The sequence below is a fragment of the Capricornis sumatraensis genome, chromosome 14 (genome assembly GCF_032405125.1).
Source record: "Capricornis sumatraensis isolate serow.1 chromosome 14, serow.2, whole genome shotgun sequence".
Lineage (NCBI taxonomy): Eukaryota > Metazoa > Chordata > Mammalia > Artiodactyla > Bovidae > Capricornis > Capricornis sumatraensis.
In genome coordinates, this window is record NC_091082.1 from 75240877 (window position 1) to 75266973 (window position 26097).

The 26097-nt window shown below is 39.0% G+C and overlaps 1 protein-coding gene across 1 annotated transcript in view; it reads left to right on the plus strand.

Annotated features, from left to right (window-relative positions):
* The window catches only part of PLA2G4A (phospholipase A2 group IVA), a 165093-nt gene that overhangs the window by 90872 nt on the left and 48124 nt on the right, over nucleotides 1–26097 (plus strand). The window contains exons 8-10 of the mRNA XM_068985973.1: nucleotides 13292–13428; nucleotides 21813–22035; nucleotides 22937–23051. Of these exons, the coding sequence (XP_068842074.1) occupies nucleotides 13292–13428; nucleotides 21813–22035; nucleotides 22937–23051 (475 nt within the window). The remainder of the gene's footprint in view (nucleotides 1–13291; nucleotides 13429–21812; nucleotides 22036–22936; nucleotides 23052–26097) is intronic.

Below are 26097 nucleotides of genomic sequence, written 5' to 3' on the forward strand. Positions count from 1 at the left end.
CGCTCAGTCGTGTCCGAGTTACCTATTTTATACATAGTATCAATAGGGTCTCTGTGTCAATGCCAATCTCCCAAGCGTTCTCACCCTTTCTCCCCTTGGCATCACTGTATCTAGTGTCTTCTCTTTATTTTCATCGTGCCTATTTGGTTCCCTTTACCAGATCTTCTTTCTCTGCGCAGTATTTGTGAGTTCTTCAAGACTCAGTCCCAAGCCCCTTTTCTCTTCATTCTGCACTTTTCTCTCTTCCATGTTTCACCCAACACCTTTGGGCTGAGATGGTGTTGTTTCTCAGTGACTTAGAACCTCCCTTGCGATCTTCAGACCTAAAGATCGGTACCTCCTTTCGCTGATTCATTCACTTGTATTCCTCACACCTCACACTCAGCATATCTGAATCCAAACCTCAAATCCTCTCCTCCTTATAGTTCTACTGATGCTTGTCCTCCTTCTTTCCATTTTTTGTTCACACTGAAGTCTGAATGATCTTTCCAAAACACAAATCTGATTTTATCAAACTCAAGCCTAAAATCCTTCCCCTGCTCTTAGGACTGGCCTCAAAGCATCTTTCCAGCTTCACATGTTGCTGTGCCTGCTGTCACTTCAGTCGTGTCCAACTCTTTGCATCCCTGTGAACTGTAGCTCACAGGGCTCCTCTGTCCATGGGATTATCCCAGGCAAGAATCCTGGAGTGGGTTGCTGTGCCTTCCTCCAGGGGATCTTCCCAATCCAGGGATCTAACCTGTGTTTCTTATGTCTCCTGCATTGGCAGGCGGGTTCTTTACCACTAGCACCACTTGGGAAGTAACGTATACAGCGAAGTGTGGACTTCCCTGCTGATCTACGTGATTAAGACACCCACGTGCTGCTAGTTCATCCCCAATCCCCTCCACCCCCTCCACTGAGTACCTCTCGGCTCCAGATCTCGCAGAACCCTTTTCCAGTTTGCATTCTTGTGTGCTCATTGGTGCTTCTGTCTGCCTTTGCCTCCCCCATCCCCCTCCCCCCACCCCACCCCCTCTTCAGGGAACTTACAGCCCCTCATTCTTGAATCAGATCACGTGTTACTCAAGCAGTCTTTGTCATTCGCTTCTCCGTCCTTCTGTCTCTCCCCCTGGGTCCAAGTTAGGTCTCTCAGTCATGTTCTTTTACAGCACAGATATGTACATCATCTTCTCTGGATTTCCCGCAATCAAACTTTTTAAATACTTGTACAAATTTTCATTAAATGTCTGTTTTTTTTTCCATTAGAATATAATTTTCACGAGGAGCAGAGCAGTGTCTGTGTTTTTCGCCTTTATATTCCCAGCGCCAGCTCAGCTCCTAGCTTTCGGTAGACCCTCAGTAAATGTGGTGTTGTAATGAAAACAGGAAGGAATGGGGCAAGGCACAACCTTTAAAGAATGACATAGCCATAAGGTATGACAAAAAAGAACCAACTAGGTTCAAGGTGGTCACACATTCGATTTCCAGTGGACCCTGAGCCTTATTATATGCTCATTGTAATAGTTATCTAAATGATACACCAGCCAACACCATGACAGTTGTGAGGCTAACCATCAGAGGCCAAAAAGTGAACCATGACATCATTCCCGGAAATCTCTGCCCCTTCTCCCAAATAATTGAAATATTCCTCCCACTGATTAGCCTGATTAGTCAGCCCGTTAAAACTAACCACACTATTTTTCAGTGCTCTCTAGCTTTCTGAGATGGTTCATACTCAGTGGAGTGTATTTTTCTCTAAATAAATCCACTTCCGAACTATCACTTTGTGTCTCACTCATTTCTTTCACAGTGAGACATCAAGAACCTCAAATTCATCAGGAACAGTAAGTGTCAGGGCACAAATGTAGGCAGTGGTTTGGCATTTCAGCCAGGGGATGGGTTCACTACAGAGAGAGAGCAGGGACTCATAACAGGAATATTTGATCAGTTTATTGGGAGGAGGGGGTTTCTCAGGTGGTGCTAGAGGTAAAGAACCCGCCTTCTGAGGCAGGAGCTTCAGGAGATGCGGGTTCAATCCCTGGGGTGGGAAGATCCCCTGGAGAAGGGAATGGCAACCCACTCCAGTATTCTTGCCTGGAGAATCCCATGGACAGAGGTACAGTCCGACTCTAACAAAGAGTCAGACGCGACTGAGTGACTAACACAGACTGGGGAGGAGACAGGTTTGGATGAAAAGATTGCAGTTTGAAGGGTTGAATTGAAACTCTATGGGGCATGTTGCCACAAAAGTCCAGTGGCCTTTGGTCATGGGTTTTCCTTTTCAAAAGGAAAGTTGCTGCCTCACCTCCTAGGCACTCCTGTTGTGAAAAAGAGTCTTTCTGGGAAAATGAAATTTGGCCTACTGTTCATACATATTGACTTTTCTGCAGCAGATGGAGAATGAGGTAATTATGCTTTTCTCTGGGCTAGTCTTCAAAAATATTAAACTCATGTTTTTGGTAGTCATTCCTAGAATTAGAACTTTTGATGTTTTAGTTGAGATTTTTTTCTGTTGGCAGAAATCATCCACTTAGATGTATTCAGCACCACCCATTCCCATAACACAAGTATCATTTTCCTATTTTGTATTTCTCCTGGGCCAAGGGCCTCTTAAGCTCCCATTTCCCTTGCTCCCTGCCAAGATCTTCACCTTCGATTCAGTACTGGCTAGGTGGCCTCCTGAAGGTTAAAGGAGCAGACTGCTAAAGCAGTTTGTCTAAGACAGAACAGTCCTACTCAACATTGATGCGGAGATGTTGCCTATCTTGTTCCCAGTTTTCAACAAATATTTTGCAGCATCCAGTTTAGGATACCAATGTTGACTTAAAATGTAGAATGAATTTTGGCCAAAGGAATTTGGGTCCCTTGCTTCTTCTCTGTGTTTCACTTGTAAAATAGAGATAATGTCGCTTATTCAACTAAAAGGATGAGTGTAAAGGCTTGTAAACCAGCCCAAACAATGTGTAAGGCACATCTTGGTTACTTAATACTATAGTAGCACTTAATACAATAGTAGCTATTAAACCAATATGTGGGTATTGCTGTTTCATAACACCCCAGGGCAATGTCAAATTCAATAAAACCTGAGCTTTCCTACTTGGATAATGCTGTGTTTAGTCATGCAGTCGTGTCTGACTCTTTGCGAGTCCATGGACTGTAGCCCGCCAGGCTCGTCTGTCCGTGGAGATTCTCCAGGAAAGAATACTGGAGTGTGTTGCCATGCCCTCCTCCAGGGGATCTTCCCAACCCAGGGATCGAACCTGCATTGCAGGCGGATTCTTTAACATCTGAGCCACTTGAATAAGTCAAATAGTTAACGTTTCGAGTAACCCAAGTTTCTTCTCCTCAGCACTAAGATTTTAAAAAAAATTATTCTTGATAATAAAAAGTTCCAAAATGTATTGACTTTAGTCATTTGGATGAAAAGTTTCTACAAAGCATCCCTCTTTGCCCAGACTGAAGTGGTTTAAATGCTCTCGTGTCTGCAGCCACTGCGATCAGCTGCCATTTCTCCAAGCTCTATGTATTCCCTAAAAGTAATTTCTCCAAATCATCCCTTTCTCTTTCAACTTTGTTTTCATGGAATTAAAATCTGATAAGTGAGCTTGTTGTTGGAACAGTGTCTCTGATGAATATAATTCCTCCATAAATAAAAAGGGCTGAGGTCTTTCCTGTGAGTAAGATCTGTGACACTTTGTGTGTGGGAATTTTTGTCATATTTGGATTATTTAAAGGCCAGTTCTTTTAAATGTTCTTGTTCCAAAATAGCTTTTAATCAGATGAAGTTTCCAGATTAGAGTCTCTTATTTGAAGAGAAATGCTGCTTAACAGTTTTCATGTCCCCACATAACTGACTATAAAGAGGGAAAGAACTGGTTAGGGGACTCAGATTTGAAATTAAAATAGCAGGGAAATGAGAGAAGGAAATTTGTTCCAACTTTCATGGAAGAATAAAGATGGAAATGTTCCTTCTTAAGGCAGAATATAAGGAATACACAGACAGATAGCTTTGTATGGAAATAAGAGTATAAGTAGTCCTTAAGTAATATATTCTGTTATCTAGACTACTACTATGTACTTAAGTTTGTCAGATAAATTAAGTGAAAAACTAGAGAAAGAAGAGACTGTCTAGTGACAGAGGGGGAGAAAAAGCCAAATAGTTTCAAAGAAGGAGGTAATAAAAATCAACCTTGGGTTTTCAGTAAGAATTTTTATTTCTTTGTTTATTCGATTTCCTGCATTAAGAATGTTCTTCCTCTCGTTTCCACCTTCATTATGACAATAGCACTTTCCTGTGTCAATTCCTATTCCTTTTAGTTGTAAACATGGTTGGACAATCAGTTGGAGCTCCCCTTAGCTAGTTTTGAATGGGGTCCAACACAAGAGAAGGCTCTACAATAGGACTCAGTTAAGTTGTGAGCTGCTCTGCCCTGGGGGCCAGATCTGTTGCTGCTTGAAGAGTGTGTGGCAGATAGGAATGCTCTTTGCTGGCTGGGGTAGGTACTTGCAGATGGATTGCAGCACAGGCACCTTGGGTACAAGACCTTGCCATCCTCTTTGATTAACTACTATCCTTCGGAAAAGTAGCTTTTGGCCTGCTTACTGGGCCTTAGTAGAGATTGCATGCTTAACTATAGGTCACCAAGTTATCATGTGACCTCAGCTGACTGTCATGTTATCTGACCCACCAAGCCATAAAGTTGGGTGTGCACAGATGCACTCCATCATACTACAGAAAGAAGTTTTATACATGAAATCAGGCTGACCAGGCCCTGAAGATACACATAAATTCCATTAAGTGGTGGCCCAATTGCCCATGTGTCCCACTTTTGGTACCCTAACCTCTCTTTTCCATCCTGCATCCAGAGCCTCATAAGGGAGTCAGTTGACAAGAGGAAAGAACACTAGTTTCTTGTCACAGGTGATTTTGCAAATGTTTTGGTACCACCTGAAAGAGGACAGCTGCAGGACCCCAGTTCCTTTCTGAGATACCCTTGAAGGAAAGTTGTGAAGGGAAATCTTCCCAGAGGGCAGAGTTATAAAAGGGCACCTACTCTTTCATTTTGCTTGGGTGGGGAAGTGGCCAGACATGAAATTATATACTGATACATGGCCTGTGGCCAATTCTTGGGCTGCTTGGTTAGGGACTTTAAAAGAACACGATTAGAAAGCTGATGACAAAAAAGGAAAAGATTGTACAGGGGGTGTATGAATTGATCTTTCTGAATGGATGGAAAATAGCTGTATCCTAGGTCTATGACCACCAAAGAGTGGCCTTAGCAGAGAAGGATTTTATTAATGAAGTATATAAGATGAACTGTTCTGTGGATACCAGTCAGTTTCTTTCACAAGTCATCTCTGTCATCACCAATAAGATCATGAAAAAAGTGGCCATCATGGCAGGGATGGAGGTTAGGCTTGGATTCAGCAGTGTGGACTTCCATCTGCCAAGGCTGAACTGGCTACAGCAGCCGCTAAGTACTCAGTTGGCCAGCAGCAGAGACCAACACTGAGTCCCCAACATGGCATCATTCCTAAGGGTCGTCAGTGGTAGACTGATTACACCAGACTGCTGCCATCATGGAAAGAGCAATGTTCTGTGTTTACCTGAATAAACACTCTGGATTCAAATTTGCCTTCCCTGTACTCAAGAATTTTGCCAAAACTACCGTCTGTAGACATACAAATTGCCTTATTTACTGTCGTAATATTCCATACAGCATTGCTTCTGATCAAGGAAATCGCTTCTCAGCAAATGAAGTATGGCAATGAGCCATGTCACGGAATTTACCTGCTTTGCCATCTTTTCCACCATCATGAAGTAGCTGCTCTGATGGAATGCTAGAATACCTTTTGAAGACTCAGTTACAGTGCCAGCTCAGTGGCAGTACCTTGCAGACCTGGAATATGGTTTTCTGGGAGGTTTAAATCCTCTGAATCAGCATCCAAAATTTGTGCTATTTATCCCCAGGATTCATGACTCCAAGAGTGGAAGTGGTTCCACTCACTATTACCCCTAGTGACCCACTAGCAAAATATTTGTTTCCTGTCTGCATGACCTTATACTCTTCTGACTTAGAGGTCTTAATTCTGAGGAAGGAATGCTTCCACCGAAAGTGCAACAATGATTCCACTGAAGTATAATTTAAGACTGCTTCCTGACCTTTTTGGCCTCCTCTTTATTCAGCAGGGAAAGAAGGGAACTACTATCCTGATGGGGGTGATTGATTGTTGACTGTTAAAGAAGGATTGAACTCCGGGAGTTAGTGATGGACAGGGAGGCCTGGCATGCTGTGATTCATGGGGTCACAAAGAGTCGGACACGACTGAGCAACTGAACTGAACTGAACTGATGATGTGGTAAGGAAGAGTATATCTGAGATACAAGAGATCCTCTGTGGTGTCTGTCTGTTAGTATTAGCATACCCTGAGTTACATCAGTGGAAAACTCTTAAGAACCCAGTCCAGGAAGGACTGCTAATGACCCAGAACTTTCAGAAATGAAGGTTAGATCACCCACCCGCTGAGGTGCTGGTTGAAGGCAAAGAAAATAGAGAGTGGATAGTGAGGCAATGGCACCCCACTCGAGTACTCTTGCCTGGAAAATCCCATGGGCGGAGGAGCCTGGTAGGCTGCAGTCCATGGAATCACTAAGAGTTGTACATGACTGAGCGACTTCACTTTCACTTTTCACTTTCATGCATTGGAGAAGGAAATGGCAACCCACTCCAGTGTTCTTGCCTTGAGAATCCCAGGGATTGGGGAGCCTGGTGGGCTGCCGTCTATGAGGTCACACAGAGTCCAACATGACTGGGGCGACTTAGCAGCAGGAGGTAGTTATAAATACCAGCTATTACCAGATGACTGAAATGAGATTGTATTTGACATGAATATTTCTTCCTTAATTCATTATGAATGTGTGTGTGTGCATGCACACACAGAATTATAAAAACAGATTCCTATTTAAGTTATGAGGCATCAAGGAGAAGAGTAAGCATATTTAAGGACTTTGCATTCTTTTCTGGGGAAAGGATTAGTGCATTTCCATTTGCACACAGGATATCTATATCATGTGCAGTTCAGTTCAGTCGCTCAGTTGTGTCCGACTCTTTGCGACCCCATGAATCACAGCACGCCAGGCCTCCCTGTTCATCACCATCTCCCGGAGTTCACTCAGACTCACGTCCATCGAGTCCGTGATGCCATCCAGCCATCTCATCCTCGGTCGTCCCCTTCTCCTCCTGCCCCCAATCCCTCCCAGCATCAGAGTCTTTTCCAATGAGTCAACTTTTTGCATGAGGTGGCCAAAGTACTGGAGTTTCAGCTTTAGCATCATTCCTTCCAAAGAAATCCCAGGGTTGATCTCCTTCAGAATGGACTGGTTGGATCTCCTTGCAGTCCAAGCGACCTTCAAGAGTCTTCTCCAACACCACAGTTCAAAAGCATCAATTCTTTGGCGCTCAGCCTTCTTAACAGTCCAACTCTGACATCCATACATGACCACAGGAAAAAACCATAGCCTTGACTAGCCAGACCTTAGTTGGTAAAGTAATGTCTCTGCTTTTGAATATGCTATCTAGGTTAGTCATAACTTTTCTTCCAAGGAGTAAGCGTCTTTTAATTTCCAGGCAATAGTCCTGGAATGGATTGCCATTTCCTTCTCCAGGGGATCTTCCCAACCCAGGGATCGAACTCGGGTCTCCCGCATTGTAGACAGAGGCTTTACCATCTGAGCCACCAGGGAAGTCCTGTATCATGTTAGGTAGGCGTATGACCTTGTTGTCTTTATTTGGAGATTAAGTATGGTTAAAGGGATGCATATAGCTGCTGAGTTGAGAAGGGGTGGACTTGTGATAGTCAATTTTCATCAGCGTGGAGGATGTTTTTTTATTTGATTAGTATTTATTTATTTATTTGGCTCCCCAGGTATTACTTGTAGCACATGGGATCTTTAGTTGCTGTATAAGAATGCTTGGTCTCAGCATGTGGGAACTAGTTCCCTGATCAGGGATCAAACCCGAGCCCCCTGCACTGGGAGCATGAAGTCTTAGCCACTGGACCACCGGGGAAGTCCCTTGATTGATCTTCAAATCAGTGACATTTGAATAATCAAGTTGTCATCTATAATGTGGGTGGGCCCCATCTAATCAGTTGAAGGCCTACATAGAACAAAAGGATCAACCTTACCAAGCAAGAGGATTCTCCAACAGACTCAGGCTTCACCTGAGTCATCCGCTCTCTTGGTTCCTTACCTATTGGCGTTTGGACTGCAACAGCAAACCTGGACTTGTCATTCTTCATAATTGTGTGAGTCACTTTCATACTTAGATAGATTACCTTACTACCTACCTACTTACTTACTGGTTCCATTTCTTTGGAGAACTCTGACTAATACAGGAACCAAGAAGGCAAAAGTCTTATATAATTGTTGGAACTTAAAATCTATTAAAACATAAAAAAAAATCTTTGAGCATCTTCACATTTTATTTTGCAAAGGAGGAAATTAATAATATCCGCAAGCCCATGCATGAGAATAATGTAATCAAAACACAGGGTTTTGGTAAATAAAACTCATTTCCTGTAATCGTATGACAGAAGTATGAGAAATATTCATTGATATCATTTATACACAAATATTGGTGCAAGTAAGTCTAAATATAACCTAAAATCTCACAGCAACTTTTATTTTTTTCATTTTTTTAGACTTAGAGCCAGGACTAACATCTGCACCTTAGAAGTCCCCCATTATTCTTTGGAAGTTATTTCAGAATGACTACCCCTATTAAAACATCCAAAGTTTGTCTTTATTTGTTACCTAAAATTGTGCTGGTGTCTGAAGTGATGCATAAATCTGAAATGTAACTTAGGGAATTCCCTGGTGGACTATGTGCTTTCACTGCTGAGGGTGCAGGTTCGATCCCTGGTCAGAAAGATCCCAGCAGCAATGAGCCATGGCAAAAAAAAAAAAAGAAAAAGGAATTTAGCTAAATACCAAATGGTTTCTCTCAACAAGGATTACTCTAATGGGGAAAAGGAAAGAGCATGAATTATGTGCCCGTGACTCCGCATCTCACATTCTGATTATCAGCAATATGGATGCAGATACGTTATAATGTGTGCACTTAAATACCTCCTCAATTGAGACATGAAAATAATAATCTCCTTTTGAGGAGGTTTCCTAGGTGGTGCAGTTGGTAAAGAATCCGGCTGCCAGTGTAGGAGTTACAAGAGACACAAGTTTGATATTTAAATCAGGGAGGTCTCCTGGAGTAGGAAATGGCAACCCGCTCCAATATTCTCGCCTGGAGAATTTCATGGACAGAGGAGCCTGGTGGGCTACAGTCCATGGGTTGTAAAGAGTCGGACACAACTGAGCACACACACACACACACACACAAGATTAAATGAAATAAATTTTCTTCGTAAGTCTAAATTTCCTATTTATTGTTAATAAAAATTTTAATTTTATATTTTAAAAATGCATATTCTGTATGACTTATAGAATCCAGAATGTTAAGAGTAGCGAAAATTTTATTAATCCTACCCCCAAATTTTTTCAAAAAGGATTTTATTTGCTAAGGAAGTTCAAAGAGGATTTCCTTTGCTAAGGTCCCTGTAGGTATGGGGGAATCTTTCCGCTGGAGCACGGTGAATTTAAAACTTCAGAATCTGACAAACCCAGCTTTAAATCCACAGGACACCACTTTCTGGCTTTATGACTGTGGAAAAGTGATGTTTCTTGTATTTCAATGCCTTTATCTTTAAAATGGCAATAAGATATATCTCATAGAATTGCAAAAATTAAATGATACACAAAAACATAGTAATTCATGTGCCATAAATAAGGTTGTAAATTATAATCTGTACAGTTCAATTATTTCATTATTTAATTTTTATATACAAATAATATGGCATTTTCTTTCAAATGATAGCAATCCAAATTTTTGACCTGAAAACCTCTTTGCTGCTAAGTGACTTCAGTCGTGTCCGACTCTGTGCGATCCCATAGCCAGCAGCCCACCAGGCTCCCCCGTCCCTGGGATTCTCCAGGCAAGATCACTGGAGTGGGTTGAAAACCTCTTTAGGGTTACTGTAAAGCAATGATGAAAACTGAGTTACATGAGTCCCAGTTTAATAAGTGGCTGTTTTCAGAAAATTCCTAACATGAGATTGTCATCCATAATTATGTGCTGGACTCCCGGCATGTGAAGAACGACATCTGGAGAATTGTTTTCTTAGGATTAAAGAGGTCTTACATTCAATTTTCCAACTTCTCTTATGAAATTTCTCTTTGAACAATATTGTAGATTTTGTATTATATGTTGAAATGAAACAGTGTTACCCATTACTTTTACTCTGAACTACCTTATTTGTATTGGGCTTAACGTTATTTTCAATAACACAGTGTTGCAAGTAACCAAATCAACAGAATTAAAAGCCCCCACATAATTCTGAATGTAAATAGTCTTCCTCCTTCTACAGTATCAACCCTGACATTTCCCCCTTTAAAGTCTTGCCTAATCTTTTTTTCCTAGCTCCCTAGTATAGTCCTACTACTAAGGCTGATCTTTTCATCTCAGAATCACATACCTTTTCTTATTTGTGGCTATTTGGGGTCACTAAGGGTTAGACATGACTGAGCGACTTCCCTTTTACTTTTCACTTTCCTGCATTGGAGAAGGAAATGACAACCCACTCCAGTGTTCTTGCCTGGAGAATCCCAGGGATGGGGGAGCCTGGTGGGCTGCCATCTATGGGGTCACACAGAGTCGGACACAACTGAAGTGACTTAGCAGCAGCAGCAGTAGTGAAGTCGCTCAGTCGTGTCCAACTCCTTGCAACCCCATGGACTGTAGCCCACCAGGCTCCTCCATCCATGGGATTTTCCAGGCAAGAGTATGGAGTGGGTTGCCATTTCCTTCTCCAGGGGATCTTCCTGACCCAGGGATTGAACCCAGGTCTCTCGCATTGCAGGTAGATGCTTTACCATCTGAGCCACCAGGGAAGTTACCTAGTGTTTGGCACATAGTAACAGTAAATGGTTTATTATTATCATTATTATTATAGTACCTATAAACTCAGCCCTTCATTCAAGGCCCAACTCAAATCCCTTCTCCTAATTTCTAACCTGGCATCCTTACAACTACTCTTGCTGCTGCTGCTGCTAAGTTGCTTCAGTCATGTCCAACTCTGTGCGACCCCATAGATGGCAGCCCACCAGGCTCCCCCCTCCCTGGGATTCTCCAGGCAAGAATATTGGAGTGGGTTGCCATTTCCTTCTCCAATTCATAAAAGTGAAAAGTGAAAGTGAAATTGCTCAGTAGTGCCGAACTCTTAGCTACCCTATGGGCTGCAGCCTACCAGGCTCCTCCGTCCATGGGATTTTCCCTGCAAGGGTACTGGAGTGGGGTGCCACTACTCTTAAAACTGTATTATCCTCCATTCACCCACTTTAATTTCCTATCTTAGCTTTCATCCCTCTCCATATAAGTTTTTCAGAACTTATATATTTTACTTTATTTACAATTTAAAAACTATGTTTCAGAGCATTCCATTCATCTAAGTATACACAAGTTCAAAGCCATTTCAATTGCTTCATTGCACTGTGTTTTCATGAATGAGGGCTTCAATTGGCTTGAAATTTGATAGCCACCAAGTACTACAGAAGAGCTCTGGATTAAGAAATCAGTTCTGGTTGTCCTGCCATTCACTGTTCTACCTCCAGCAAGACCTAACCCCTATAGACTTCCCTTTCTATATGTAAGAATTCTATACCCTTTTTGGTCCTTTTAGTTCTCAAAAAATGATGTCACGAATGTCTATATTTATCCCACTGGTGAGTGAACACCCAAGCGTTAGGATTTAAGTGCTTGAAACTCAATGCAGGTTATTCTGTGTTTTTAAAGTCAAACTGTTGCTCTATCTAATATCATCTAGTCTCTGGAAAATTTCATTTTACACTCATGAGAAAATGAGAATGAAAGAAGGAAAGGAAGATCTTCTTGTTATTGTGAAAAGACTTTTGACTTTGTGGGCCCCCTGAAAGCTATGCACACATGAGATAAGGTATGCTACCAGGGCCGAGGGTATGATTCTTGACTCAGGTGTGCTAATTATTGATTGCATGGCTCTACACAAGTTTTCCAGATAAACACGCTTGTATCTCAGTCATGTTACAGACAGTCTCTGCCTCTCTGTTTCGCTGCAAGTACTCTTCATTGGCCTGTGCTGCTCCCATTCCCCAGAACAGCCTTCTTCCTTGTCTTTATCCCTCCCTATGGGATAATTTTGCATCTTTATCATCAAGCTCAGGTTCCTTGGTCTGTGAAGCTTTCTCCACCACTCCGATCCTTCTGATTGGAACTGACCACACCTTCTGGACCCGATGTGCTGCTAACCTGTAGCACTTGACTTTAAGGCGTGCTGCCACGCCGAGCGTATGACTCTTCACTCAACTCTGCTACTTTTTGGTTGCATGACTCTGCACAAGTTTTCAAGGCCTGGGTTTCCTCACTTGTAAAATAGAAATCTCATAGAGATTTCGTGAGGATTAAATAAGGCAATGTCTATAAAATATTGAGAACAATTCCAACCAGATAATAAGAGCTCAATGAATGTCATCTATGCCTTTCGTTGTTGTCATGATTACTATTACATTTCTGCCTCAGTTAAATTAACTGTATTCCCCAGATCCACTGTGGGGATGCCTGAAACACAAAGGCCACTTAATTGGATTGATGAATGAATTAAAGATAGAAGAGATAAATTTTATATGTCATTAAGATGATTACATTCTTTTTGATGGCTTGAATAATAGCATATTTTTTGAAGTGAGTCAGCATAAAGGATCGCTAAGAATTCTGGATCAAGAAGGCAAGGTGCTTACTCAACTACAGATTACCAGCTAATAGATTTATATAAGTAATAGCATCCTTTCAGAACTTCCATCTGAAAAATGACCAAATACTGTTTTTGTTCATTTACAGCAATTTTGAAAGGATCAGTTAAAACAAAAAGTACACCCAAAAGCAAGCCCCAGACTGCAAAGAGTCAAGCAAATATAAAGGACTGCTGTTGCTATTATTATTGTTTTCAAATAGGGTTAGTTGGCCATTTTAATAATGTCTGCTTTCTAATAGACATTAATTCTTGATTTTCTTAAACATTATTTTATATTTAACAGATAATATCAAAATATGAATGAACTTATAATCCCTTATTACCAAATGTGGGACATATCAAAATGGAGATGAGCATGACATATTTTATGACTTTATTTGATAAATAATCCTGTGTTTCATCATTCCAGGTGCCTGTGGTGGCCATACTGGGCTCAGGTGGGGGATTTCGAGCCATGGTAGGGTTCTCCGGTGTGATGAAGGCGCTGTATGACTCAGGGATTTTAGACTGTGCTACCTACATTGCTGGTCTTTCTGGATCCACATGGTTAGTATACATTTTACATCTTGGTTTTATCATCCTAAATGCTTAGCATTTATCTACCTGAAACCAGAAAAGAGTATTTTAAAAGTTGACATTAACTTCAAATTACTGAAATATTCCAGCTTGATGCAGACATTTGTTTCTTGAAAATATTTTTAAGGCAAATTCATACCTACTGATGCCTCTCATCATCAGTTTGCTCCCTTTAAAGCCACTTGTGACTTAAAATGTAATAGTTAAACCTAAAACAAAAAATAGATCAATTGAAATAATTCTATAGAAATATCTCATAAGTGGAATAACGTACTCCACCCATAATTAATTTAATCTTCCTATAATTTACTGATTTGTAATCTTGCAGTGATCATGTCTAAGTCTACATGAGTCACTGGCTATTCATTTTCTTCTTTAGGGCAAATAGAGTGAAATGCAAGATACTTTAGTAAACAGAAGAAGGAAGACAACTTTTGAATGAATAAATGCAATAAATGTTAGTGATTTATATCTGACTAATATTGAAATTAATCCTTCAAATATATCTAAGGTCAACTAAATTTGGATGGAGTTAAGGCATAATATTTGTAAATATTTGCATACTGTAGGTCTGCCTTTTCAAAAATATATTTGTAAAACATTTTCAAAGGTGATACTATATACCTTTTGGTGTGCTTACCTCACACAAGCACACTGAAAATAAAGTGTCTTGCTTAGCTGTCTCAAATAAAAGTATCACCTATTACAGAATGGTTTACAAGGCCTTTTAGTCATTCAGCCTGTGGTAAAACTTATCTTTTATAATATTGTATTGTATATAATTATATAACATAAGTATTATATAAGTATATATTATATAATTGTATTATACATTATATATATTTATAATATATTATATAATATTAGTACATATTATATAATTACAACATATATGTAATAATATATATTATATATGTCTGCATTTTAAAATTTCTATATCTTCTCATCCTGTGAGTTGGCTATGAGCTTCTTCATTTTTCAAGCAAAGAAAATATGACTCAGAAGTCAATTGATTTGTCCAAATCATAGCAGAGCCAACATAGAAACTCAGGGTTTCCATCCCCTATTTCTGGATTCTTTCAACTCAACCATAACCTTCTCTTGTACATCTGTCTATTCTACCTAGAGAGTCACATTTAAAAAATCTATAGTTTCTTAAATATTTTAAACCAAATTCTTTAGCTGAAAAACAGGAACCTAAAACTATGATTGCCATCTATTTTTTCTGTCCCCTCAACATGATTTATCTCTTTTGAAAGAAGGGTGTAGCCCATCATTATTCCTTCCCTTGAAGGAAAGAGCAGGCACCTGCCTGTTTAATGAGTAATATGAATATGATGGAAAAACTTGGACCCTTAGATTAACTTCACCTACTCAGGCATTTTATTATTACTCTTCAGATAATTTTCTTTATCTAATCATTATTCTTTTTAGATCCCTTTGGTCCAGTACTGACTAATACTTTGCAAGAAACTTGTCTTAAACTCATCTGATAGAGGAAGACCAGACCTTCAGTGGTATTTGCAGGGTGTAATGGTGTATATTTGGGCTTAATTAGAGCAGCAGTCATTGCTTTGGTTATACATTTAGGGACACATCTAAAATCCTGTCAGGGTTCTGAAAAAAGAATAATCAAGGGGATTTTAAATACTACAGCCCAGTCATTTAAACATTGTAGGTCACTGTTTTATACATACAGCATTTCTGCTCTATCCATTAGTGTCTGATTTCCTCAGATTAGCCTTCTTTTACTTATTCTATTTCCTTAAAGGCCATGTTCTCCTAAGGGCTTCCCAGATGGCTCAATAGGTAAAGACTCTATCTTCAGTGGAGGAGATACAGGAGATGTGGGTTCAGTCCCTAGGTTGGGAAGATTCCCTGGAGAAGGGCATGGCAACCCACTCCAGTATTCTTGCCTGGAGAATCCCATGGCCAGAGGAGCCTGGTGGGGTACAGTCCACAGGGTCACAAAGAGTCAGACATGAATAAAGTAACTGAGCATGCACAGGCATGCACTCCTAATATTCTTACAATCCTTTTTTACCTGGAGACCACATAATTTCCAAATATAATGGTGTTTTTTGAAGGTATTTTCCGTGACTTCTGCAGGGAGTCTGGGAAGATGAGGCTGGGAGTTGAGACATTTCACACATTGAATTGTCCCTCTTTCAGATCCCACCTATCTTGTTCCCCCCCATCCTCTCTGATTGCGCTCTCTTCATTGCTGTCTTTTCTGCTTCTACTACTTTTCCCCTTAAAATGAGCTTTTCTCCAGGACCTCCCTTTTGTTCTATTATATTTACGCATCTTCCCTTAGTAATTTCACCACCTTCTACCACTTCAGTTATTATCATCAGCCATTCCATTTGTAGATCTCCAAAACATCCAAAAAGTTAGTGGGCCAAACAAAGAAGAAGAAGAGGAAAACAAACAATAACAGACAGTGCAAAGTGGCCAAGGATGGGGAGTGCTTCACAAGTAGTGTATATTTTAATAGAGCAAAAATCTGTGAGAAGCTTCCCTTAGAACTGGGTTTAGAGTTTTCATGGTTTCAGCAAAAATTAAAGTAGATAAGGTACATGAAAGGCACCTTTGATCACGAAATTACCAATAAGAAATGAGTAGAATATGAAAGGAAAAAAGGTGGGAATGTGGACCTTAGTAGGAGCCGTTTACTGTTTCAAGAAGGGGAATATAGGACCCAGGAAATGTTTTTGCTTCTTTTTCAGAATATAAGGGACTAGAGTGTTTATGTGGAAGTCTGAGACAAAGGAAATGGTGTAGAGGGATAGATGAAAGATAAAGAAACAGATGGATCATGGGTAGAAAGATTTGGGCAGAGACAGGATAGGGACAAGATAAAAGGCTGTCAACCATGGAGAAGATATACTTCTTGAGACAAAAGAAAAAGTGCTCAGGATGACTCATATTAACAATTTTCTTTTGAAAAGTATAGGCGAGAAGGTAGTTCGAACGAAGGGATTCAGAAAGACTTGGAAAAACAAATTGCATTCTTGTGTAAGTTTTTATATTCTGCTGATACATGACCATTCCCTGGCACAAGTTAGGTAATACGGGAATATCTGGAGAAGGCTGGGACCTCCCATAATGTTTTCTGTGAGAGAACTTTATGTAAGACATATGTAATGTTTTCTAAAGAGAACTTTATGTAAGACAAAAGCTTCTTTGTAATTGCTGCTACCTTTATAGTAATTATTTCTGAAATGACTTTTGGATGATGGCTGTTATTCATTAAATAGGTCTGAGTGAACTAGGGACAGTAAGCCTGTGTTCCTTACTCAGTGAACACAGCACTCTCCCTCAGCGCAGCTGTTCATCTGGAGTATCAAAGGGCTGTTGATTTTTTTCTCCTTTTTTTCTTTAATAAATTAATTTTTATTGGAGCAGAGTTGCTTTACAATGTTGTGTTAGTTTTGCTGTACAGAAGAGTGAGTCCCCTATTCGTATACATAGATCCCCTCTTTTTATTTTTTGGATTTCTTTCCTATTTAGGTCAGCCCTGAGTATTGAGTAGAGTTCCCTGTGCTACACAGTAGGTTCTCATTGGTTATCTATTTTACACATGCTATCAATAATGTATGTACGTTAATCCCAATCTCCCGATTTATCCCAACCTTTCTTTCCCTCCCTTGGTGTCTCTATGTTTACTCTCTACGTCGGTATCTTTATTTCTGGTCTACAAATAAGATCTTCAATACCATTTCTTTAGATTCCACCTATATGCATTAATATACGATACTTGTTTTTCTCTTTTTGACTTACTTCACTCTGTGTGACAGTCACCAGGTGGTCCATCCATGTCTCTACAAATGACCCAATTTCATTCCTTTTTATAGTTTGAATAATATTCCGTTGTATACGTATGCTTTATTTTCTTCACTTATTCCTCTGTTGATGAACATTCAGGTTGCTTCCATGTCCTGGCTATTGTGAATACTGCTTCAGTGAGCCATGTCTTTTGGAATTATGATTTTCTCTGGGCATATGCCCAGTAGTGGAATTGCTAGACTATTGGATATTGACTGCTGTATTTGTATGTCATTATCATTGAAAGAAAAATGAGAACAGTTCTGTATCTATAGACCATAAGACCTGATTTGAAGCTATAAAATGGAATTCAAGAATGAAAACTCTCAGTTTGACAGTCTGAAGAATTTGTGGGACATTGGAAAATAAGCCAGTTTTAATAGAAGTTGGCCCATAAGAAATAGTAGACTAAAAGATAAAGATTATGTTAGAAAAATATGTTGTTTGAGGTGGGGAATATGCTTATTTTGTATCCCTATGAACCTCTCCCACTTGTCACATACTTAATGACTAAATGAAGATTTGCATAAGTAATTGCATTTTGGGGAAAAATTAAGAATTTCTTTAGGGTTTCAGGATATTTGCTTCACAGTGTTGAGGGTCTTGTCAAGACATGTGCAGCATTAGTTGCATATGAGAATTACTTCTGGAACTTTTTTAAGCACAGAAATTCTAGATCTTTATCCCTGAAGATTTTGATTAGGAAGGTCCTGAGGCACCAGGCACTAATATTTTAAAACATCGACTCTGTGATTTGGCATCAGGAATTGAGCTGAGAATTCCTTGCTCTCTGGAATAATTTTGTTTATTTATTTAATTTGTATTTAGCCTAAAAGGCATTCATATGGAGAGAATGAGGTGTCCTATCATATAAATATGTTGAAAAACATAAAAGTGAATACAAAAGTTTTTTAAAAAGTTATTTTAGGAAAATTGACCATTGCCTTCTAATCCATTTTTAGCCATCACCAAAGCAAAAATTCAAGTCATAGATGTCACCGCAATGATGTCATCAAAGGTCTATCCAATTCACACTTGTTAATTCTAAGGGAAATGGGCTTATAAATACTGAACAAGCAGAGAACATTAGCTCCAGTGCAAATGGCTGAGGTGTTGTAGGTCTTTCTGTTTCTCTAAGGGCCTTGTATACTTGAGCCAATCTTCTCATGAGAGAGGAAGAAAGAAAGGGGAAAGAGACTCCCTATGTGAAAGAGGTAACTTCAAACTTTAAATAGCAGAAAATGGACTGCAGCCATTCTACAAGGAGCAAAAACAGAGAATCGAGCTGACATCCATATACATTTGACCTCTTATAAAGACTTACCTCTGAAATTGTGGCACAAAGTCCTAGATTTTGAGCAATTCCTTAACCTAAGAGGAAGGATTTTCAATCTAGATCCAGTGGCTAACACTGGGAGGAAGGAACAAGAAAAGAGGAGGCTCCAGGTTTTTCTGGAGGAAATTTATGAGGCTAAGGTGCTTGTTAAAATCATACATTAATTCACTGAAAGACCAACTAAATATAGAGCAGTCTTAAGTAATGTAAATGAGATTACATCTTTCTGCTGAACTGTTAAAAACAACTTCTAATAGCAGAATTATCATATTGTTTCCTTTTCACCTACCTTTAAAAAAACTATTCTGTGACTGAGTTGATTTCTCTGACATCATGTAGGTTCTTTTCCTTTTCCTTGTTTTTAAATCCTGCTTCATTAAGGAAATGATTTAATGTAGTTTTACAAGTAAAGTAAAACTGGATTTCATACAATAAAGATAGAAGTGGGAAAAAAGTATCAATATATGTGTGTTGTATGTATATATGTATAGAACTATAAATTAAATTAAAAATTCATGCTATAACCTGTAGCTTTGGGAGGCATGAGACATAGGCTTGGGTTTGAGTTTTCTAGAATTCAAGGCTAAATCCAAACAATGCATAGTTATATAATATACATTTCTTATAAGTTAAGGGCAAGCCAGTGGTCCATGGATGTAGAACTTATTCTTGATAATAAGTGAGACCAATAAAGAAGTTCTTAATGTTATCATAAAGGATGAAACACATTCTGAATAGTTCCAGAACTGATCACTTAGAGACTCAAAGAGAATTTTTGTTTTTCCATTTTTGTTGTATCTTTAAATGCAAACCAATATCTTTACACCGATATGTGCATTTATTGAAAAGTATGGTGAGGTCCAGAATTGGATCCTTGTTTATATAGATGAATCATGCAGCAAAACTTGGAGCAGCTATAGAAGTGAATGGACTCTCCATCTTTCTAGCAACTTCAGCTATCTCTTTTGTAGATATGTGTTGATTATACCAGGCTTGAGTTCAGAGTTTGCCTGTTTGACTTAATCTTTGTTGCTGTGTTCAGTCTCTAAGTTGTGTCTGACTCTTTGTGACCCCATGGACTGCAGCATGCCAGGCTCCCATGCCCTTCACTATCTCCTGGATTTTGCTCGGATTCATGTCCATTGAGTCAGTGATACTATTGCATGTTATGAGAAATGTTAAGAATCCTTAACATTAATGTTAACAAATGTTTGTGTAATAAATCTCTTTTAAGAATTTTAAATTTTTTTGCAGAGCATATGTTCCATTTTCAGTCTATAATCACTCTCCATTTGTTAAGTTATGGTTAATCTCAGTTTGTCTCTAAATAACTCTGAATCCATCAAAAAATTCCAATTCAGTGTGTAGTGGGAATCATTTGGTCTCTAAGACTTGAAATCATTTTAAAGATTTTTTTTTTAAGAAATAAAACCTATCCGGGAAGAGGACAAATTTAAATTTGAGTTCTTCTGTTCCTAATTGGGGAACTGTGAAAATATTATAAATTCATCAATCCTCTGCTTATCTTTAAAATAGAAGAATTGAAAGCTATCGCAAGTCTTCAAGACAATACCGTGTGATCAATTAGCCTGCTCAGGCCTAGAACATACCAGAGTTAGTTTTCTCTCCTGTATGAAGGGAAAATAAATCATTGTGGTGGCAATTTGACTTGAATATAAGGAAACAAGAGATTTAAATATACTCACTATGTTCTCTTTGGTTGGATGAAGTAGTGGAATATTTCATTATTTTGTGCTCCCAGTTCAACAGTTCAAAACAAGCATGCTTGTCATATACTAGGTATTGGCTAATCATTGAGATAAAAACAGATATAAATAAGTAAAGCTTTCCCTGATGGTGATCGCAACTAATTAAGGGAGACAGTTAAGAAAACTAATAATTAATATTTAGTATGAGAGCTACAGTAGTAAAGATACTGGTTTCCAGGAAGACTGTAACTTCATTTATCATCTCATTATCAAATACTAAGCTACATGTTGATTTCCAGCATCACCTTAAGTGGCCAAATGGCTGGTGCCAGAATCTTCATAAGAAGACATTTACCTGATAACACTATTCTCTCTAGGATTTCACCATTAGATTTGTATGCTCAGAAATTCTGAGACATACAGTTGGCAAGACTTGGGATTTTTGTCTCGTTGGCCAATGGACAATTAAAACAAAAACCACATGTATCCGGAGAATTAGGCATTCACAATAGTCTGGAGAGCACATTCTCTACCTATAGATAATCACCATAGAAAGTGAAATGATCAGATTGCTTGGCTAGTATTATGTACAGGAAAAAAAAAAAGTTAAGTGTTAATTGCTTAGTCATGACCAACTCTTTGGGAAGCCATAGACTATAGCCCACCAGGCTCCTCTGTCCATGGAATTCTCCAGGCAAGAATACTGGAGTGGGTTGCCATTTCCTTCTCCAGGGGATCTTCCTGACCCAGGGATCAAAGCCAGGTTTCCTGCATTACAAGCGGGTTCTTTACTGTCTGAGCCACCAGGGAAGCCCATTATATCTAGAAAAGTCCCATTTATTCACATGGTTCTCAATGTGTTGTGTCATCAGTGTCTGATGGTCAGATAGGGATGCCCATTCCTGGAGAAGAGAGGGTGGAGAGTGAGCCCAGTAGGCATTCTCTCCTCTGGACTATGCAAGGGAAGTCCAGTGTTTCCTCTGAGACCTCCCCTTTACGTCTGTTGTAGACCAGCTATTTTCTGATTGATGCATTCTTTTCTTAAATGAATTAATATCTTCAGTCAGATGAAGAAGTCAATGGCAACCCACTCCACTACTCTTGCCTGAAAAATCCCATGGACGGAGGAGCCTGGTAGGCTGCAGTCCATGGGGTCGCTAAGAGTTGGACATGACTGAGTGGCTTCACTTTCACTTTTCACTTTCATGCATTGGAGAAGGAAATGGCAACCCACTCCAGTGTTCTTGCCTGGAGAATCCCAGGGAAGGGGGAGCCTGGTGGGCTGCCATCTATGGGGTCACACAGAGTCGGACATGACTGAAGTGACTTAAGAGCAGCAGCAGCTTCAATCAGAAGATCAGTTAATCAACTACTTCCATTATTCTTTCTTTTTCTGATAGCAGAGATGCCTGCTTTCTTTGGAGACTACTTACTATGTGATGCCCTTTCTCCTGACTGATTATCTTTTATTGTCTTTATAGGTATATGTCGACCTTATATTCTCACCCTGATTTTCCAGAGAAAGGGCCAGAGGAGATTAACGAAGAGCTAATGAAAAATGTCAGCCACAACCCTCTTTTACTTCTCACACCACAGAAAATTAAAAGATATGTTGAGTCTTTATGGAGGAAAAAAAGTTCTGGACAACCTGTCACCTTTACTGATATCTTCGGGATGTTGATAGGAGAAACACTAATTCACAGTGTAAGCTCTGTCTCAGTCTACAATCCTTTTAATGCAAGAAGACCATGTATATCATGTTTTTAAATAAAACAAAATGTGGTGCATGTTTGTAAAAGTCAGTTGACTGCCATTATCCTATAAACATGCACTGAGTACATACTCCCTGCCAGATATAACTCTTCTATATTTCACGTTACAATTGTGCCTACTAATTGATTCTGTGTGTGTCAATTATATGTTGTTGTTGTTGGCTGTGCTGCTTGGCTTATGGGATCTTAGTTCCCCGACCAGGGACAGAACCCACACTCTCAGCAGTTTGAGTGAGGAGTCCTAGCCCCTGGACTTCCCGGGAACTCCCCATGTGTCAATTTTGATGTATAGGGAAATACTTTTGTATTCTTTTTCTTTAGAAAGCTATACATTTTAACCCTCAACTGCTCATTCTGCCCAAGTAGCAATAGTTTTTAGATAAAGCGGTGAATACAAGTAATATTTAAGTGGCAGAGGAAGAATGGAGGTTGCCTGGAGAAAGCCAGAAAAAAAGGAATGAATCACATGGAAGAAACACATTTGACATGTGACCATAGGGTGATATTTTATCTGAAGATAAAGTAGGCGTATGGAGCCCGTGCCAGAGAATCTGGGGGTTAAATTCCTTCTGGGCGCCATCGCTGCCAAATCTTTTTCCATTTCAAATGTCAACATAGTCCCCAGAGTTATGGCTGTTTTTTAGAAGGAAGATAATTACTTCCAGTGAGCTTTTTTTTTTTCAAGATCAGAGATTTCTAGATAATAATAAGGCTAATTTTTATCATAAAAGTTTTAAGGGTCTTGATTGGAAGCACTATTTTACATAGATTTTTTTTTTCTTATCTGTAAGAAAGTTTATGTACGTAAAACCTTTTCTTTCTTCTGTGGACAGAGAATGAACACTACCTTGAGTAGTTTGAAGGAAAAGGTCAATACTGGACAGTGTCCTTTGCCTCTTTTCACCTGTCTCCATGTCAAACCCGATGTCTCAGAGCTGATGTTTGCAGGTATGGAATTTCATCTTGCAAAACATTTCCTGGAAACTTGGAACTGTGGTTCTTAATGATTTTCTTTAGAGGAAGATCATAAGCTATTTTAGTTGCTTATTTTAATATATTTTCTGTAACATAAAAACATTTGAAAATCTAAGAATATTTTACACTAGATAATTTTCTGGTTGTAGAGATATCCTGTGAAACTAGTTACTAATATCTTCATTCAAATCAGTGGGAAAGGAGATATAAAAAAGTAAATCATGAATGTAGTCAATATTCAATCTTAATTATCCATTTGTCAAGGATTTTTAACAAAGTAGCTTGCCTGTTTTAGGCAATGCATATCTTTTTGCTTGCTGCATGTCTGTTCATTAAATTGGGTTACATGACATTTATCATTTAAAATTCTATTCTAATTTTTATAATTTAGCACCTTAAAAGTATCAGTCTATATTTGTGACAGATGGTGAATAAAATGCCTCATTCTGTTAAGTCTCAGATATAAACATTTATTTCTTCTGTAGCTCTGCTTCTTGGTGGGTGCTCTCAAAATACATGACTCTCTACTTCTTTCTGGGGGCCACTGACAGTCCTAGTTTGCAGTGTGGCAGCGTCTATGACTGTGGCTGGTAGGGTTCATTATATTTTTAGGAAAAGCACCTCAGTGACATTAGTCATATCATGAGCTTAAAAAAATCATTGTAAATGGCATGAAATTAATTCTAGATTTACATCTAGAATTCTTTTGTATTTTTTCCAAGTCTCACTTTTTCTTCAACTGATTACCCTCAAGCAAGATTTGGAATAGTTTATAAAAGCAGTACACCAGGAAATCATTCATTCAACAAGTGTTTTATCAATTATCTTGACTAAAATGTTTCTCATGCATATGGTTCAGAAAGCACTCATCATATTCATTATCTTATTCAATATTAACTATAACCTAGGGAGGGAGGGAGATATATTTAACATTGCTTCAAAGAAGAAAAAACAAAATTTCAGAAAGATTTGATTGCCACATACAAAGTAAGTAGAAGAGCTAAGAATTGGTCTTGAATTACTTTGTTCCTTTTATGAAAATATTGATTTCTCTGATTGCTGATGATGTAGAATGTGGTGCTCCGGGCATGAAGTATGAATTCTCTTCCCCTCCACAGTATGTTACCCTTTTCCTGTAAGACCTAGTAATCTTTTTGAGAAATTTACAGCAGTTATTAAAGAAGTTAAGGCAAAAAAGAAGAGCAGAATGGTACTATGCACTGTTTCCTTGGCCAAATTATGATATCTTTTAGCTTGTTTCCTCATCTGTTAAAGTGAAGATGAGATTCTCATAGTTTTTGCTAAATAAATGAGATAAAGTATGTAAAGAACTTAATTGTAAGCCCAAATGAAGTTTCACTAAATCTTAGCAATTTGGAATCTCCTGTGAAAACTGTATGAAAAAAGTTAGAGGTCTGGATTTTAAAGATGAATGGAATCTGTATATGAAAACAAATTTAGTTGTCAGATGGAGATTAAGACATTCAGTTTTATTCTAGGATATCCTAGGATTCTCAGATAATCATGGCATACTCAGCAGTAATAAGGAACCACATTTTGTGAAAGAGACCATTGTTGTTGTCAGTTGTTCAGTCATGTCCACCTCTTTGCAATCCCATGGACTGCAGCACACCAGTCTTCCCTGTCCTTCACTGTCTCCCGGAACTTGCTCAAACTCATGCCCATTGAGTCAGTGATGCCATCCAACCATCTCGTCCTCTTTTGTCCCCTTCTCCTCCTGCCTTCACTCTTTCCCAGTATCAGGGTCTTTTCCAGTGAGTTGGCATTTCATATTAGGTAGCCAAAGTATTGGAGCTTCAGTTTCAGCATCAGTCCTTCCAATGAATATTCAGGGTTGATTTCCATTAGGATTGACTGGTTGGATCTCCTTGCAGTCCAAGGGACTCTCAAGAGTCTTCTCCAACACCACAGCTCAAAAGCATCAGTTCTTCGGCACTCAGCCTTATGTATGGTTCAACTCTCACATCCATATGTGACCACTGGAAAAACCATAGCTTTGACTAGATGGACTTTTGTTGGCAAAGTAATGTCTCTGCTTTTTAATATGCTGTCTAGGTTTGTCATAGTTTTTCTTCCAAGGAGCAAGGTTCTTTTAATTTCATGGCTGCAGTCACCATCTGCAGTGATTTTGGAGCCTGAGAAAATAAAGTCTGTCACTGTTTTCATTGTTTCACCATCTATTTACCATGAAGTGATGGGGCCAGATGCCATGATCTTAGTTTTTTGAATATTGAATTTAAGCCAGTGTTTTTACTTCAGTTCCTCTTTGCTTTCTGCCATTAGGGTGATGTCATCTGCATTTTAAGTTTATTGATATTTCTCCTGGAAATCTTGATTCCAGCTTGTGCTTCATCCAGCCCATCATTTTGCATGATGTACTCTGCATAGAAGTTAAATAAGCAGGATGACAATATATAGCCTTGATGTACCCCTTTCCCAATTTGGAACCAGTCTGTTGTTCTCTGTCTGGTTCTAACTTTGCTTCTTGACCTGCATACAAGTTTCTCAGGAGGCAGATAAGGTGGTCTGATATCTTTAAGAATTTTCCATGGTTTTTATGATCCACACAATCCAAAGCTTTAGTGTAGTCAATGAAGCAGAAGTTGATGTTTTTCTATAATTCTCTTGGTTTTTTTTTATGATCCAACGGATGTTGGCAATTTGACCTCCGGTTCCTTTGCCATTTCTAAATCCAGCTTGCGCATCTAGAACTTCTCTTGATTCACGTTCTATCATATATGGAAAGAAAAGGCCGTGACAAATTGGTGGTGTTGTTGTTTTGCTTGTTTGTTTCCCTTTAGCTGGTGTCTTGTAAAGTCTTGGAATGCTTGGAAATTGGTTGGTAAATATACACCTTAAGTGGGTCTGTTACTCTCTCTGATTCTTATTTTCATTATTAAAAAAGATATTAATAAATCAGTTTATCTTACAGAGCTATTAAGACAATTGAATGAGATATGGATAATACTGAATGTGAAAAAGACACATTAAAATATAA